Source organism: Esox lucius, chromosome 17 (assembly GCF_011004845.1).
Source record: "Esox lucius isolate fEsoLuc1 chromosome 17, fEsoLuc1.pri, whole genome shotgun sequence".
In the NCBI taxonomy this organism is placed as follows: domain Eukaryota; kingdom Metazoa; phylum Chordata; class Actinopteri; order Esociformes; family Esocidae; genus Esox; species Esox lucius.
The window spans coordinates 5,880,767-5,897,661 of record NC_047585.1 but is presented as its reverse complement, the minus strand read 5'-3'; the positions used below and the strand labels follow the sequence as shown (position 1 = coordinate 5,897,661).

The 16,895-nt window shown below is 42.5% G+C and overlaps 1 protein-coding gene across 5 annotated transcripts in view; it reads left to right on the top strand.

Moving 5' to 3' along the window:
- The window catches only part of kif5ab (kinesin family member 5A, b), a 123,313-nt gene that overhangs the window by 89,996 nt on the left and 16,422 nt on the right, over positions 1 to 16,895 (top strand). For all 5 annotated transcript variants that reach the window (XM_029114194.2, XM_029114192.2, XM_029114191.2 and 2 more), the window contains 10 exons: positions 285 to 394; positions 1,320 to 1,421; positions 2,409 to 2,469; positions 4,127 to 4,198; positions 4,395 to 4,499; positions 7,583 to 7,799; positions 8,933 to 9,161; positions 9,472 to 10,160; positions 10,409 to 10,436; positions 12,678 to 12,823. In XM_029114194.2, the coding sequence (XP_028970027.2) occupies positions 285 to 394; positions 1,320 to 1,421; positions 2,409 to 2,469; positions 4,127 to 4,198; positions 4,395 to 4,499; positions 7,583 to 7,799; positions 8,933 to 9,161; positions 9,472 to 10,160; positions 10,409 to 10,436; positions 12,678 to 12,807 (1,743 nt within the window). In that variant the 3' untranslated portion in view covers positions 12,808 to 12,823. The remainder of the gene's footprint in view (positions 1 to 284; positions 395 to 1,319; positions 1,422 to 2,408; positions 2,470 to 4,126; positions 4,199 to 4,394; positions 4,500 to 7,582; positions 7,800 to 8,932; positions 9,162 to 9,471; positions 10,161 to 10,408; positions 10,437 to 12,677; positions 12,824 to 16,895) is intronic.

The following is a 16,895-nucleotide window of genomic DNA, read 5'->3' as shown; positions in this document are numbered from 1 at the left end:
GTGTTTTAACTGTGTTGTGTTTCTCCCTGTGTGTGTTTACTGTGTTGTGTTTCTCCCTGAGTGTGTTAACTGTGTGTGTTTACTGTGTGTGTTTACTGTGTGTGTTTACTGTGTTTTGTTTCTCCCTGTGTGTGTTTACTGTGTGTGTTTACTGTGTTGTGTTTCTCCCTGTGTGTGTTTACTGTGTGTGTTTACTGTGTGTTAACTGTGTGTGTTTACTGTGTGTGTTTACTGTGTTGTGTTTCTCCCTGTGTGTGTTTACTGTGTGTGTCTGTGTGTCTCAGAGAGTTCTGGAGCAGCAGATGGAGTCTCACCGCGAGACGCACCACAAGCACCTGGGACGCCTCAGAGACGAGATCAACGAGAAACAGAAGATCATTGACGACTTGACCGAGTCAGTGGCTCTCTCTCCTCCGTTCTCCCTCCTGCTTCCCCTCTCTCCCCCCTGCCCTTTCCTCTCTCACTTTGTCTCAAAACTGTTGCGTCCTAACGTGGATCACTCTGTGTGGCGACCTCTGAGAGTCAACACCTATCTACATATATGTTCCCCGTTCCTTGTTCTCGTACCTCTCCCTGCTTGTCATGGTCTGTTAGGCTTCAGCACAGCGCTCTGTATGTTCTGCACTGTCTGTCCTCACTCTCCCTCTCCTCTTCTTTTCCTTCACTAGCCTTCCTCTCACTCTCTCCCTTTCTCCTATTATATTCTACATTCTACAGCCGCCACCTCCCATCTGTACCTTTCCATATGAGCATGTGGCGAGTACCCGACCCTCCCTCCAATCCCGTCTCTGGGCTTCTGTCTCTGTCTCTTTACATTTACACAATGTCCTTTAGCAGACACTCTTATCAAATGAGACCTTACAGTCAGTGCATTCATCTTAAAACATTTAACTTGGTGGAAATACTTGTATTAAGAAATACCTTAACAGCTCCTCACATTATTTCTTGGTTATATAGATTTTGGATATAACATCAATCATTTTTCATTAGGGACCATAAAATTTGAGGTAAATGTATTTAACATGTTGTAAAGTTTAACACCCTTTTAACCTCAGTAGATTCTTCACAGTATCTGCTCTGTGGCTCATTCTGCCCTCTCACCTGTCTCCTCTCTCTGCTCTCCTCCCCTCACCCCTCTGCTTTCCTTCGGGCCCATGACCAGAGACATGTTTTCTTCTGCCAAAATCTGTCCTGTCCAAAAATAAAAAGAGAGTGAAACCTATTAATATAGATAGTAAAATGACCCACCTGGTGTCTTAGACTGATGGTGGCATCATGAAGCTGTCATGTGAAGTTCACTCCGTCCGTCCTTTTCCCAGCCGTAACCATCGGCTCCATTTGGAGCTGCAGCAGCTGAGAAGCGACTTTGACCATCTGAGGAGCCAGGAGCACCACAAGACCCTACAGCTGGAGGAGCTGACGTGAGTCGCCAGCGCAGTCACACACCAATGCACTCATATACAAACATACACACAATGGCAAAGAAGTCAAGAAAATCTGAAAGGGATTTTTTATCGCTCATAAAAAAAAAAGAACATTTAGATTTTTGACGGGCCAACATATACCTTAAATAATTGGAAAAGAAAGCAGCACTTGAACCATTCATAAAAGCAGCATTTGCAAAAACTCCAGAGTCAGTTCTGTCACTCCCTTTAGCTGGGAAAAATGTCAGTTGACACAAGTTGGACCAGGCGTAGTGCGGAATGCAATTTTCTTCACCTTTGAGCGCTGCAAGGAACAATTAATATAAGCCTGACTGAACAGGCTGTGGGTCACTCAGCGCTTGCACACGCAAACATTAACACTCAAACACGTTCTCTCTTTCTGTCTCTCTCTATGGCTGATTGAACAGGCTCAGGGCCACACACACACACACACACTCGCACACATACACACTGATCTATGCTCTGGGATAAATATATTGTAAAATGATTGTACACAGTACGTGCCTGCATTGGCTTACATTACAGACATCCACAAGCACAGAAGAAGCATAAACTAGGCAATCCAACTAAATAAGCAGTCTACCCCAAGGCATCCGCTCCAAGCAATTCTGCCGTTCTCTACACTTTAGGTCCATCCAGGAATTCGGTCAGATCAGCACGTTTGAAGACATGCTCACTCGACTGGCAACCAGTCAGCTTTTAAATAAACCAAACCCCCGCCAGAGGGGATCAATAGAGCTCAGTGAGACAAGAAAATCCCTGCTTACAATAGCTCCCCCTTTCTGGGCCAATATCCATCCCCAATCATGGAGTTTACAGCCACACATCAGCCATTGGGGCAGTCCTACATAGCTCAGACCTTGAAAGCTTGGCACTACTAAACAGCGGCACCTGGGAGCCCCCAGTATGTTCATTATTGATCTACTGTGTTTCTGAATGGGATTTATTTCCTTGTCTTGCCAGATTTCTTCATGAGCGCCATGAGCAGTCTAAACAGGACCTTAAAGGACTGGAGGAGACTGTCGTGAGTATCTCTTTTCCCAATAAAAGTTATGACTTCAAATTGCTTTATTGTCATTATGTAATAATATACGCATATTTTTGAAAATTAATTATTAATATTAAATTAATATTAAATTATAAAAAAATTAAAATTAATATTGCATAATTAAAATAATTATAATCAAAACTGTCAACATGACTTTAAGTAAAACAATATTTAAGAAGAAATAATGTAGTTAAAATATATTAAAACATGTGGATTTGCTGGTCTGTCATACAGTGTCCATCATCTTATGGCAGTCAGCAATCTACTGTTGTTCACTTTCAATCCACAGCTCTGTGTCCTTGCCGAAAACGAGAGAGGTCTTTGAAAAATCTTACATTAAGGACATTTTGTCAAGAGTGTATATCTTTCTCAGGTTCTGCTGTGGTACAATGATGGCACAGTCTTTGCTTTACAAGAAGCAAGTTTTCTTGTGTATTCTATTCTAAAGGGAAAAGCTGAGCTCAAATGGACCCTAACTGTTACACAGCCCTGATTCCCAAAGAGTTGGGACTCTGTGTAAAATGTAACGAAAAACAGAATGCAATGATGTGCAAATCATTCAAATGTTGAAACTGAGAAATGTTATTGTTTCTTGAAAAATATATACCCATTTAGAATTTGATGCAAGTAACATGTTTCAAAATGCTGGGACAGGGGCATCAAAAGACAGAAAAAGTAGTGTCATGCAAAAAAAACATCTCACAACTAATTAGGTTAATTGGCAACAGTGCAGTAACACGGAATATCGTTTTGGGTTCAGGTCAAGAAGTTACATTTTGGTCTTATCTGATCACAGCAAATTTTGCCACTTGCCCTCGGTATCTGCAATGTGCTTATTGGCAAAGTTGAAACAAGACTAAATGACTTTTTTGAGGAGTGGTTTTTGCCACTCTCCCATAGAGGCCAGATTTGTGGAGAACTTGTGATATTGTGGTCACATGCACACATTGACCAGTCTTTGCCGTTAAGGCCTAAAGCTCCTTCAAAGTCCCCTCTCTGATCCATTTTCCCCTTACCCAGTCTTCCAGTTTGGAGGAAAGACCTGATCTATGTGAGGTCTGGTTGGTGCCAAACTCCTTCCACTTCCTAATAATGGCCTTAACTGTTCTCCAAGGACATACAAATCCTCTGAAATCTTTTTATATCCATTCCCTGACTTGTGCCTTTATCTCGTAGATCTTTTTAAAGTGGATTCTTTGCTACTAAGCAATTCAATGAACAACTGCTTTTATTCTGAACTAATCAAAATCACTACAATTGATCACAGATGGAAGCCAGTTTTTTGTGATCTGGAAGGTGTTTGGTTATACATTGGGGTCATTTGCTCATCCAAACAGGGTATGTCAGTGTTTTAATTGTAATTCATTTTCAGTATTTTTTCATTCGCATATTGTGGGTTACTGTGTGCAAATAAATATGGAAAAGGTCTGATTTTACATGTTTTTATTTCAGGCTGTAAGGCAACAAAATGTGAACATTTTGAAAGGGTTTGGTGACTTTCTATACCCACTGTTCCACTGTAATAATAATTAAATACATTTAGCTTCTCAATTTAATTAAACTGTTTCATTGACATGGAAAGTGTGATTGCATTGACAAAACTTCTCTCTATCTTTCTTTCTCAATTTCACAGGCTCGTGAACTCCAGACTCTTCACAACCTGCGAAAGCTTTTTGTTCAAGACCTCACGACTCGAGTCAAAAGAGTGAGTGATCAAAGGATGAAGAGAAAGAGAGGGAATGAAAGAGGGAAGAGGACAATTGAAGGAGGAAGAGACATTCTAAATGATTCAATAGTACAAAATACCACGATTGATCTCTTAACTGCAGACGTGTTTATCTCACTGTCTTTCTTCTCTCTTCCCTCTCACATTCCCGTCCCTCACTCTCACTGTTCCACAGCATTCAGAGATGGAGGCAGATGATAGCGGTGGATCGAGCCACCAGAAGCAGAAGATTTCCTTTCTTGAGAACAATCTGGACCAGCTTACAAAAGTTCACAAACAGGTGTGCTGTTGAGTGGTTCGAAGTGTGACAGAGGCTGGTGCTCTGAGCCATGTACTCACAAAGGGGTAACCTTGCCTAGCAGACATTCAAAGTACCACGTGACACACAAGGTCTACACAAAAGAAAGAAATGTCAGCCCTCCTCTAAACCAAATCCGTAAATGTGGAGTAGTTAAAATGAGTTGTTGTTAACATCTAAGAGTGGAAGTCATGTCACAGGCTCTTTCTATTTTTAAACACATGCCTATCATCCACGTCCACGTTCTTTGTATTCTGCAAGCATTCTAGAAGGCAATGGGTACTTACAGTCCCCCTAGTGGACAGTTTGCTTGTACAGAATAAGTACCTGTGGAATTGACATGTGCTACCGAATCCTGTAGAGTAAGAGGATGGGGAAAACCCTATCTAGTCCAAGATAGAACTCTTATAGGTAGAAACTATATGAAAACCCAAAAAGCTTCTGCATAGAATAAAAAAGGTTAAACCAGAGAGCAAAAGACAAGGGTTTTCCTGGTATCAGGAAACTACATACTGGTATCAAACCTACATATTCCATTGAGGGCCAAGTGTCTACACGTTTTTCCTCGTACCTTGTACCTGGTGGAATGTCACCAATTTGGAAATTCCTTAAATTGGTTGTCTTAATCTGACACCAATTAAAAAGAAAACTTTAAACCCAGCCAACACTAGAGCCCTTTGTGGAATGAGTTTGAAACCTTGGCCTACAGGGACAGCTGAAGAAGGAACTCTGTCTATTTCAGGAGTGTAAAAATTCCTTCTGAAAAACAGGGCATGCATAATCCAATTTCTACCAAAATCCAATTTCTGGTCTGTACAAATGACATAGCATTATTTTACCTGTGAGACCCTGAGGTGAATTCAAAAAGTTGAAGGGACGTAAATTATATTGGTCCTGGCTTTGCTGTTTGTCACTGAAATCCTCTGGGTACAGCCAGAGTTAGCTTCATCAATCAGGCAGTGCTGCAGAACTGGATAAAAGTCTTTAGGAAAACACAGCAGCAGGAAATGTTCTGTTAGCTACTGCTGCAATATGGAGGCACACACACTTTTGGCAGATTTAAAAACTGACTGGCACACAGACACAGACAGGCAGGTTGGCAGTCAGACATTTAATGGTACCTGCACTGCAGCAATCTTCAAACCCAATTTCAGTCTCAGCTGGATTCCGCACACATCCTGGTTATAGAGGTTACATATACACACAAACATAAACGCTGGAGTCCACACACATCCTGGTTATAGAGGTTACATATACACACAAACATAAACGCTGGAGTCCACACACATCCTGGTTATAGAGGTTACATATACACACAAACATAAACGCTGGAGTCCACACACATCCTGGTTATAGAGGTTACATATACACACAAACATAAACGCTGGAGTCCACGTACATCCTGGTTATAGAGGTTACATATACACACAAACATAAACGCTGGAGTCCACACACATCCTGGTTATAGAGGTTACATATACACACAAACATAAACGCTGGAGTCCACGTACATCCTGGTTATAGAGGTTACATATACACACAAACATAAACGCTGGAGTCCACACACATCCTGGTTATAGAGGTTACATATACACACAAACATAAACGCTGGAGTCCACACACATCCTGGTTATAGAGGTTACATATACACACAAACATAAACGCTGGAGTCCACGTACATTCATGGTTATAGAGGTTAACATATACACACAAACATAAACGCTGGAGTCCACACACATCCTGTTATAGAGGTTACATATACACACAAACATAAACGCTGGAGTCCACACACATCCTGGTTATAGAGGTTACATATACACACAAACATAAACGCTGGAGTCCACGTACATTCTGGTTATAGAGGTTACATATACACACAAACATAAACGCTGGAGTCCACACACATCCTGGTTATAGAGATACTTACACACAAAAACATAAATGCTGGAGTCCACACACATCCTGGTTATAGAGATACTTACATACACAAACATAAATGCTGGAGTCCACGTACATCCTGGTTATAGAGGTTACATATACACACAAACATAAACGCTGGAGTCCACACACATCCTGGTTATAGAGATACTTACACACAAAAACATAAATGCTGGAGTCCACACACATCCTGGTTATAGAGATACTTACATACACAAACATAAATGCTGGAGTCCACGTACATCCTGGTTATAGAGGTTACATACACACACAAACATAAATGCTGCAGTCCACACACATCCTGGTTATAGAGGTTACATACACACACAAACACATACGCTGGAGTCTAAACCCAGCCCTATTGCCAAACCTTAAACCAAGTTCTAAAGCTATGCCCAATTGTGTTTCTCTCCCTTATCCTAACCACATAGCCAGAAATAGCATTTTCCCAGTTTGCGGCGTACCAAAAATATATATATTTTTGTGCGGAACAATTTGTCATGTTTTACCATCTTTGTAGAGACTTTGGGTGCCCACATGTACACATTTTCCTGGATCACACACACAATATGCAGTCTTTCTTCTCTCTTTTACTCTTTCTCTCACACATACCCACACAAAATGTGTGGTGCAAGGGGTGACTTCCAAAATCCTATCAAAGCACCTGGGGAAAATCACCTGATTATTTAATGCATGACTGTGTGCTTTTTTCTCAGGCAACATCGAGCTAGCTTCTCAACCTCACAAAGAGCATCGGACACCTAAGGAATACACTACATCTAGTTAATCCATTATGTTTTCACCTTGTGCTTATATTATTGAGGACCTCAGGGGAAAATGTATCCTGATTATATTAAGCCATCTATAATAATAATATGCAAGCTTCCCGTACCCCACCATGATTCAGCTGATTCATTACTCCACACTTACACTTCCTCTACACTTCTCCCTAGTCTACCTGCCAACGTTGGTACAATGCAGATCTGACACTAACTTAGGTGGCTAAGAATCCCGGTTAGATATTCCTGATAGGTGCTTTGTTGGCACTGGAGAAAAGTAGTGCATTACTGAACCTTAGGCTATTTTTATCACTCTTGGCCATTGCCCTGTCCTCTTTCTCTATTCAGTTGGTACGTGACAATGCAGACCTGCGTTGTGAGCTTCCTAAGCTGGAGAAGCGTCTTCGGTCTACGGCTGAGAGAGTGCGGGCGTTGGAGGGTGCACTGAAGGAGGCCAAAGAGGGGGCCATGAAAGACCGGAGACGCTATCAACAGGAAGTTGAGAGGATTAAAGATGCAATGAGGGCCAAGAACCCCCTCCGCAGGCCTCACACCGCCCAGATAGGTAATGATACATACCCAGTGTGAATCACGGTGATGACCATAATAATACACACACTGGCACAGGCCCACGCTCGCCTCCTCAGATACCCAAACACACACAGCTCAGGCAGGTAATGATACATACCCAGTGTGAATCACGGTGATGACCATAATAATACACACACTGGCACAGGGCCCACGCTCGCCTCCTCAGATACCCAAACACACACAGCTCAGGCAGGTAATGATACATACCCAGTGTGAATCACGGTGATGACCATAATAATACACACACTGGCACAGGGCCCACGCTCGCCTCCTCAGATACCCAAACACACACAGCTCAGGCAGGTAATGATACATACCCAGTGTGAATCACGGTGATGACCATAATAATACACACACTGGCACAGGCCCACGCTCGCCTCCTCAGATACCCAAACACACACAGCTCAGGTAGGTAATGATACATACCCAGTGTGAATCACGGTGATGACCATAATAATACACACACTGGCACAGGCCCACGCTCGCCTCCTCAGATACCCAAACACACACAGCTCAGGCAGGTAATGATACATACCCAGTGTGAATCACGGTGATGACCATAATAATACACACACTGCACAGGGCCACGCTCGCCTCCTCAGATACCCAAACACACACAGCTCAGGCAGGTAATGATACATACCCAGTGTGAATCACGGTGATGACCATAATAATACACACACTGGCACAGGCCCACGCTCGCCTCCTCAGATACCCAAACACACACAGCTCAGGCAGGTAATGATACATACCCAGTGTGAATCACGGTGATGACCATAATAATACACACACTGGCACAGGCCCACGCTCGCCTCCTCAGATACCCAAACACACACAGCTCAGGTAGGTAATGATACATACCCAGTGTGAATCACGGTGATGACCATAATAATACACACACTGGCACAGGCCCACGCTCGCCTCCTCAGATACCCAAACACACACAGCTCAGGCAGGTTGCACACACACAGTGATGATGACAGTGGTGAAGAGGATGACGTTCATTGGAGTGATGGTGACGACGGTTTTGTAGAAGAAGGTGAGAACGAAGATGAAAACTGTGATAACTGATTTTCATAATGCTCTTGCTGTGTTTTCTCTTCCCAGCCAAGCCAGTCCGTCCAGGCCAGTTCCCTCTCTGCTCCCCCACCAACCAGTGGGTACGCGTCACTGAACAGCAGCACTCCATCCATTTTAGCAATGCCATGTTCCAAACCCCTAGCCAGATAGCTAGCCATCACACTAGCCACCCAGCTGTGTCCAGCGCCCCGAACTCCAACCCCTGCCAGACCAACAAGCACAACTCCAGTGACACCGGCTTCCCTCAGACTAAGACGTGAGTCACATCAACTAAATTATGGCTAAGCGAATTGACAAACACAGTACATTTAGAGAGAATCAAATATGCTGTGTAACAATCTATCCACATTCCATAAAATCTGGCAACCGTAATATCACTTTCTACACTGGGACAATGCCCTTGTCTTTGTGCCAGTAGACTGGGGGCTCTGTTTACTGGCCCTTTTGTCCAAACACCCAGTATAGAGCATTTTTCATGGAATCCATGTACTGCTCATCTTACTGTATTACATTTTTTTTGGAAAAAGAAGTACTAGATTAACAGTGGGCCTCTGTCTGTCTCGTAGGCTGCAGACTGAGTCCGCCAATGCCACCACAGTGGACAACAATATCACAGGGCAGACTACCACAGTGGATAACCCAGTGGTAGATAACTCTCCAGTGAAGGACCTCCCAGTGGATAACCCAGTGGTAGATAACTCTCCAGTGAAGGACCTTCCAGTGGATAACCCAGCGTTAGATAACTCTCCAGTGAAGGACCTCCCAGTGGATAACCCAGTGGTAGATAACTCTCCAGTGAAGGACCTCCCAGTGGATAACCCAGCGTTAGATAACTCCCCAGTGAAGGTCCTCCCAGTGGATATTCCAGCGTTAGATAACTCTCCAGTGAAGGTCCTCCCAGTGGATAACCCAGCGTTAGATAACTCTCCAGTGAAGGTCCTCCCAGTGGATAACCCAGCGTTAGATAACTCTCCAGTGAAGGTCCTCCCAGTGGATAACCCAGCGTTAGATAACTCCCCAGTGAAGGTCCTCCCAGTGGATAACCCAGTGTTAGATAACTCTCCAGTGAAGGTCCTCCCAGTGGATAACCCAGCGTTAGATAACTCTCCAGTGAAGGTCCTCCCAGTGGATAACCCAGCGTTAGATAACTCCCCAGTGAAGCACCCTAGAGGAAAGAACACCAGGGAAAAGGGCCCTATGTTGAAGAACCCTACAGTCAACTCCTCAGAAATGGTGGATGTGGACAGTGTCAATGGTAAGGTTAACAGATTCAGTGTTTACTCACTCCTCACTCTGTCTGTTCCAAAGAAATATATATAATTAGGAAGTATATAAATGTGTTATCTGCAGTAATATAATTATATCATATAATTATATTGTTATAACACAGATATAATTTAATATAATTATATAATTGTTAATTACAATTATATAATTGTCTTCCTGGTCTGTTCACTGGCTTGAGTGCATCCTCACCCTGACACCTGCTCTGTCCATCCACAGGCAACAACACAGATATCAATGACAACAGGTAAGACAGGTCACCACTATTACCAAGCTAGCTGCCACTATGTGTTCAATCCCCAAGCAGGCCTGCACCACACACCTTTCCTACACACAATGCTTGATAAAAATGAGCAATAATTGATTTGGATATACATTCAATGGCCACTTCATTAGGTAAACCTATCCAGTATTGGGAAGGACTCACTTTTGTCTGAATTCTTCATGGAATGGAAATAACAAGGAGCTGGAAACATTCATTGGGGATGTTGATCCACACTGACTTGATAGCAAGCAAGTTTATTTATATAGCACAATTCATACATCAAAGCAATTCAATGTGCTTTACAACGAAAAAGAAAAAAATATATAAAAATACAATAACATAAAAACAAATACTCAAATGAAAACATCAAAACAAATGAAAACATCATAATAATAAAAAATACAATAAGAAAATATAAAAATAATAAGAACGGGATAAAAACATAGGAAGCTATAAGGCTAAACAGTGTGGTTAAGTTTAAGTGCTCAGTCATATGCACGTGAAAAGAGAAGTGTTTTATCTTATATCATCGGCATAGCTGTGGTAGTTAATGTGGTTGTTCTGTAGAATTTGGCCTTGAGTGTGTGTATGCTCTTTCACACGATGAGTGAGATCAAATGTGTCAAGTAGAAAAAAAGTTATTTGCCATTGTTGTCTGTACTATTGTCTATGTAGATGTTAAAATCTCCTGTAATAATAAACATGTTATAATCAACTGATATAACAGAGAGTAGTTCAGCAAAATCATCAGTAAAATATGCAGAATAACCCTAACCCTAAACCTTCAATGTAAAACAGAGATAATAAAAAGAAATAAAATTACCTAGTGTATTTTCTTTGCAATAGTATAGTATCTTTGAATAGGGCAGCCGCTCCTCCTTTTCTACCATTTCGACACATATTCATATCGCCACATTTTTCGGGTGTTGTCTCGTTAAGAATGGTAGCACTACAATTTTCTGTTATCCACGTTTCAGTGAGAAACATAAAATCTAGGATTTTATAATTTTGTTTACCAAGAATGATTTGTTGGCGAGAGATCTGATATTAAGTAAAGCCAGTTTAATAGATATAATAGGGGTTCCTGGACTGGTAGGTTGATGTGTTACAGTTAACAGTTTGGACAAGTTTACTTTATAGGTTGCATGCTCATGATTCCTTCTATTTCTAATCAACGCTTGTACTCAAAACAGTCGGCATTGCTATTTTCACAATAGCAGGGACCCGAAGCACATCACAGAGTGCATATACAGCAGCACGCGGTCTCTGCAGATCTTCTGTACACACATTGCCGTTGCGAACCTCCCGCCCCACCTCATCCCGAAGGTGCTCTATGGGACTGAGAACTGGAGTCTGTGCAGGCCACTAGAGTAAACTGAAGTCACAGTCGTGTTTGTGTAACCAGCTTGAAATGATTCTTGCTTTGGGACACGGCACATTGTCCTGCTGGAAGTATTCATTTGAGAACAGGAAGACTGTGTCCATAATGAGATGCACATGGTCAGAAACAATGCTTATGTACGCTGTGGCATTTTCAAACCAGGCAATTTCCTCCAATCTTCAAATGTCCAGTTTTGCCCCCACATACCAATTGTAGCGCCATCTCTTTGTTATTCCTGTTCCTGAGTATTTGTAGGTTTCCTGTCATCTTCAATGAGTCTGGTCATTCTCCTCTGTCATTAACAAGAGGTTTTTGCCCACAGAACTGCCGTTCAATGGAGGTTTTTTTTATTAATCACACCATTCTCTGTAACCTCTGCAGACTGTAGTCCTTGAAAGTCCCAGTAGGCCAGTTGGTCTGTTTCTGTGATGCTGCAACAACCAGATCTGGCACCAACAATCATACCACGATCAAAGTAGCTTAGATCATTCATCTTCTTGTAGTATTTGTTCGAGCTAAACCTCTTGACCCTGTCTGCATGTTTTATACGTACTTTATGTTGGCTATTTGCGTTAACAAGCAGGTGTACCTAATAAAGTGGCCAAGTGTTTTTTGTAGACACTCAATGCTTAGATATAGTTGACCTAGGACATAGCTAAAACACAGCAAATAGCATTCAGAGCATAATTAAATGGCATTAAATCTGGTTTTAATTGCACGCCTTAAGCCTTGCACTCACTCCTGCACTTTCTGCCTCACTGCTTCCCTTCACTCTTGTGTGGCTCTTGGTTTTCTGCTGCTGCGTCGTACCGTCCTACCTGCCTCTGTCTCGGGCTGTGCAGCATGTCTGTCAGTGTCCACTCCACTGTCGCTGTGTCCAGGAGTGATGTCAAGCACCGCGCCAATAACAGGAACCAGGACAACTCGGCCAGGTTGCACCACGTCATCCAGCCAGAACCGGCTGCCAGCTAGTGAGTCAGCTCCTCAGGTGAGGAGGGAGAATATTTAACATTCAGTGTTTCATGGAAGATTTGATACAAGATGGCGCATTTGTCAACTTGTGTATTTCTGCCCATCTCCCCCCTCCCTTCATTCTTCCTCCCTCTCTTTCCTTCTCTCTCCCCTTTTCCATTCTCACTCCCTCTCCCTTTCTCCCTCTTCCTGTCTCTCTTCCTTTATCTCTCTCCCTCTCTGTTATTCTCTCTCCCTCTTTCCATTTCTCCTTTTCAATTCAATTGGCTTTATTGGCATTGGAAACATTTGTTTACATTGCCAAAGTAAATGGAAATGAAATACAGCGAACACCACTGAAATAATTAGAGATAACACATTAACATTAAAAAAATTGAATGTGCCTTTTTACATACAAAGTTTTAAAAGGATAAAGACACTTGAGTGTTATACAATATATGAAGTCACTGGTGAGATTGGCAAGGTAAAGTCAGTAAAGACATTTCAAAGTGTTGTTTTTGTGGCACTGACTGCTCTTTCCTCATGGCAGCGAGTCACAAATCGAGCTGCTGTGATGGCACATTGTTCCACCTTGCTTAATAAGTATGGGATTTTGTCAGTGTTTGGTTTAATTTCGAAATCTTTGCGTGTGTGTGACCTGTGGGAAATATTTGGCTCTGATGTGATCATACATTTTGCAAGTGGTTAGAAAGTTCAACTTTGATTCCACCTCATTTTGTGGGCAGTGTTTACATAGTGTCTTGGGAGCCAGGTCTGCCTATGGCGTCCTCACTGAGTCTGTACATAATCAAGGCCATTGTAGCGTTTACTACGTCACGGGTGTTCAACAGCAATGTAACGCAGGTAACTAGGTGGGAGGTTCAGTTACCTGATTAGAGCACGGGCCAGTCAAGAGTTGAAACGTGGACCAGTAAAATCGGGAGCGGGAGCGAGCATTGGTTTTGACATGTCTCGTCAGGAGAGATGCGCCACCGGTAAGCTGTTGTTTCTCTACATTGAGCTACGTTTTAGGTTTGTTTGTCTGTTGCGCTGCTACTGTGCTGCGGTTATGTATGTGCGGCTTGTATGCTTGATAACTGTTACGTTGGTCACGCTGATAAAACCGTATTTGCGGTCTGATGTTCAACGCTGTCAGCTCGATATATCCGTGACTATATTCTAGTAAATGTTTGAAATTGGAGCGTTTTACTGTCACACGAGTTACTTCCTGGTTGCGGTGCTGAATGGGTAATGTAGTCAATCGCTTTACTTTGGTAATGGATTGCTATGCACAGCAACTACACTCACTGTATTCACTTTAGACCAATATACACCTTTGTGGTTTTGGGCTATTAGTTCAATATGTAACATTGACATTGCTGTACATTTGATGTGTTTTACATTGATGTATATTTCTGTGTTTAGAGAAATGTGCTGTGTTTAGTCATTTTTAAACACTAAGTATATTATAATATTTATAATACTGATTATATTGAAATGTATATTCTATTCATATTAGTATGTTCAGAATTTGGTATATTATGTATGTGGCTAATGTTGTTGTTTATACTATAGCCTTTGTATTTCTACAGGTTTATAACCTGCTATTTGTGGACTAATTAGCTGTTTGTGGAAAATCACTCAGTTTAAATAAAAAAACCACAACGAGTCATAACAACGTGTCCTCTCCTGATGCCCCGTTCAGTGGGGAGATTCTTAAAGAACCGACCAGCCATGATCACTGAGTATGTACAGTTAGGTCTGGAAATATTTGGATACTGACACAATTTTCATAATTTTGGCTCTGTACGCCACAACAATGTATTTGAAATGAAACAACCTGAGATTCAATTGAAGTGCAGACTTTCAGCTTTTATTCAAGGGGTTGATCAAAAATATTCTATGAAATATTTAGGAATTGCAACAATTTTCATACACAGTCCACTTATTTCAGGGGCTCAAATGTAATTGGACAAATGAACACAATCATAAATACAATTTTCAATATTAATACTTTGTCGAGAATCCTTTGCAGGCAATGACTGCTTCAAGTCTGGAATGCATGGACTTCACCAAATGCTGGGTTTCCTCCTTTGTGATGCTTTGCCAGGCCTTTACTGCAGCTGTCTTCAGTTGTTTGTTCATAGGTCTTTCTGCCTTAAATTTTGTCTTCAGCAAGTGAAATGCATTTTCGATCAGGTTGAGATCAAGTGATTGACTCAGCCATTGCAGAATATTCCACTTCTTTGCCTTAAACTCCTGTGTTGCTTTCGCAGTATGTTTTGGGTCATTGTCCATCTCTAAAAGCGCTGTCCAAACAACTTCACAGAATCCATTGGAAGCCATGGATGCCCACAGGGCCTCCACCATGTTGTACAGATGATGTGGTATGCTTCGGATCTTGAAGGGAGTGCTCCTAATCTCAGTTTGTTACCTGTATGAAAGACACCTGTCCACAGAAGCAATCAATCAATCAGATTCCAAACTCTCTACCATGGCCAAGACCAAATAGCTATCCAAAGAGCCATCCAAGTATGTCAGGGATAAGGTTGTAGACCTACATAAGGCTGGAATGGGCTACAAGACCATCGCGACTTGGTTAGAAGGTAACAACAAGAAACACAAAAGAACTGTCAATCTCCCTCAGTCTGGGGCTCCATGCAAGATCTCACCTTGTGGAGTTGCAATGATCATGAGAACGGTGTCAACGGAATCAATTGGTAACACACTACGTCGTAAAGGACTGAAATCCTGCAGCGCCCACAAGGTCCCCCTGCTCAAGTACAGGCCTGTCTGAAGTTTGCCAGTGAACATCTGAATGATTCAGAGGAGAACTGGGGGAAAGTGTTGTGGTCAGATGAGACCAAAATCGTGCTCTTTGGCATCAACTCAACTCGCCGTGTTTGGAGAAGGAGGAATGCTGCCCATGACCCCAAGAACACCATCCCCACCATCAAACATGGATGTGGAAACATTATGCTTTGGGGGTGTTTTTCTGCTAAGGGGACAGGACAACTTCACTGCATCAAAGGGACAATGGATGGGGCCATGTACCATCAAATCTTGGGTGAGAACCTCCTTCCCTCAGCCAGGGCATTGAAAATGGGTCGTGGATGGGTATTCCAGCATGACAACGACCCAAAACACACGGCCAAGGCAACAAAGGAGTGGCTCAAGAAGAAGCACATTAAGGTCCTGGAGTGGCCTAACCAGTCTCCAGACCTTAATCCCATGGAAAATCTGTGGAGGGAGCTGAAGGTTTGAGTTGCCAAACATCAGCATCAAAACCTTAATGACTTGGAGAAGATCTGCAAAGAGGAGTGTGACAAAATCCCTCCTGAGATGTGTGCAAACCTGGTGGCCAACTACAAGAAACTTCTGACCACTGTGATTGCAGAGTAAAGGGATGGATAAAGGATGATTTACAGTAGCCTACATGTATAACGAAATGTATTATTTGATAAAATATAGAACATTTATTTCTCATTTCTTTGGATGATGTGGGCTACAAAAATCCATGCATTTATACATCTTGCTCAAACTTCTAATTTCTACCCCACAGTCAGCACACAGCTTCGGGGGTTTGTGTGAGCAAGACCCGCCAAAAAATTTTTTTGCACTGCACACAGTTCTCATTGGTCTTGACACTGTCTTCTTGCCAGGTGTGACCTGACAAGGCTTGGGAAGAGGAAGAGTGGGACCTGCTGCCTCCTTGGTGGCTTGCTTCTTAGCTGTCTTGGCGTTTATGTAGTTTTCACAAAGCTCACATACAAGATCCATTATGAATTGTCTTCTACTGATTGTCTTGTTGAGACATTTCTGCTGATTGTCTTGTTGAGTCTACGGAGGACGCCATCCCCACGGCTTTACTCTCTGCCCGGACCCACCTGGACAAAACCAACACCTATGTGAGAATGCTATTCATAGACTTCAGCTCAGCATTCAACACAATCATCCCCTCTAGGCTGGTCAACAAAACTCCTTGACCTGGGGATCAGCCCCTCTCTTTGCAACTGGACTTCGGACTTCCTAACCAACAGACCCCAGTCTGTCAGGTTAGACAACTTCACCTGCTCCACCCTGATCCTGAACACTGGTGTTCCACAAGA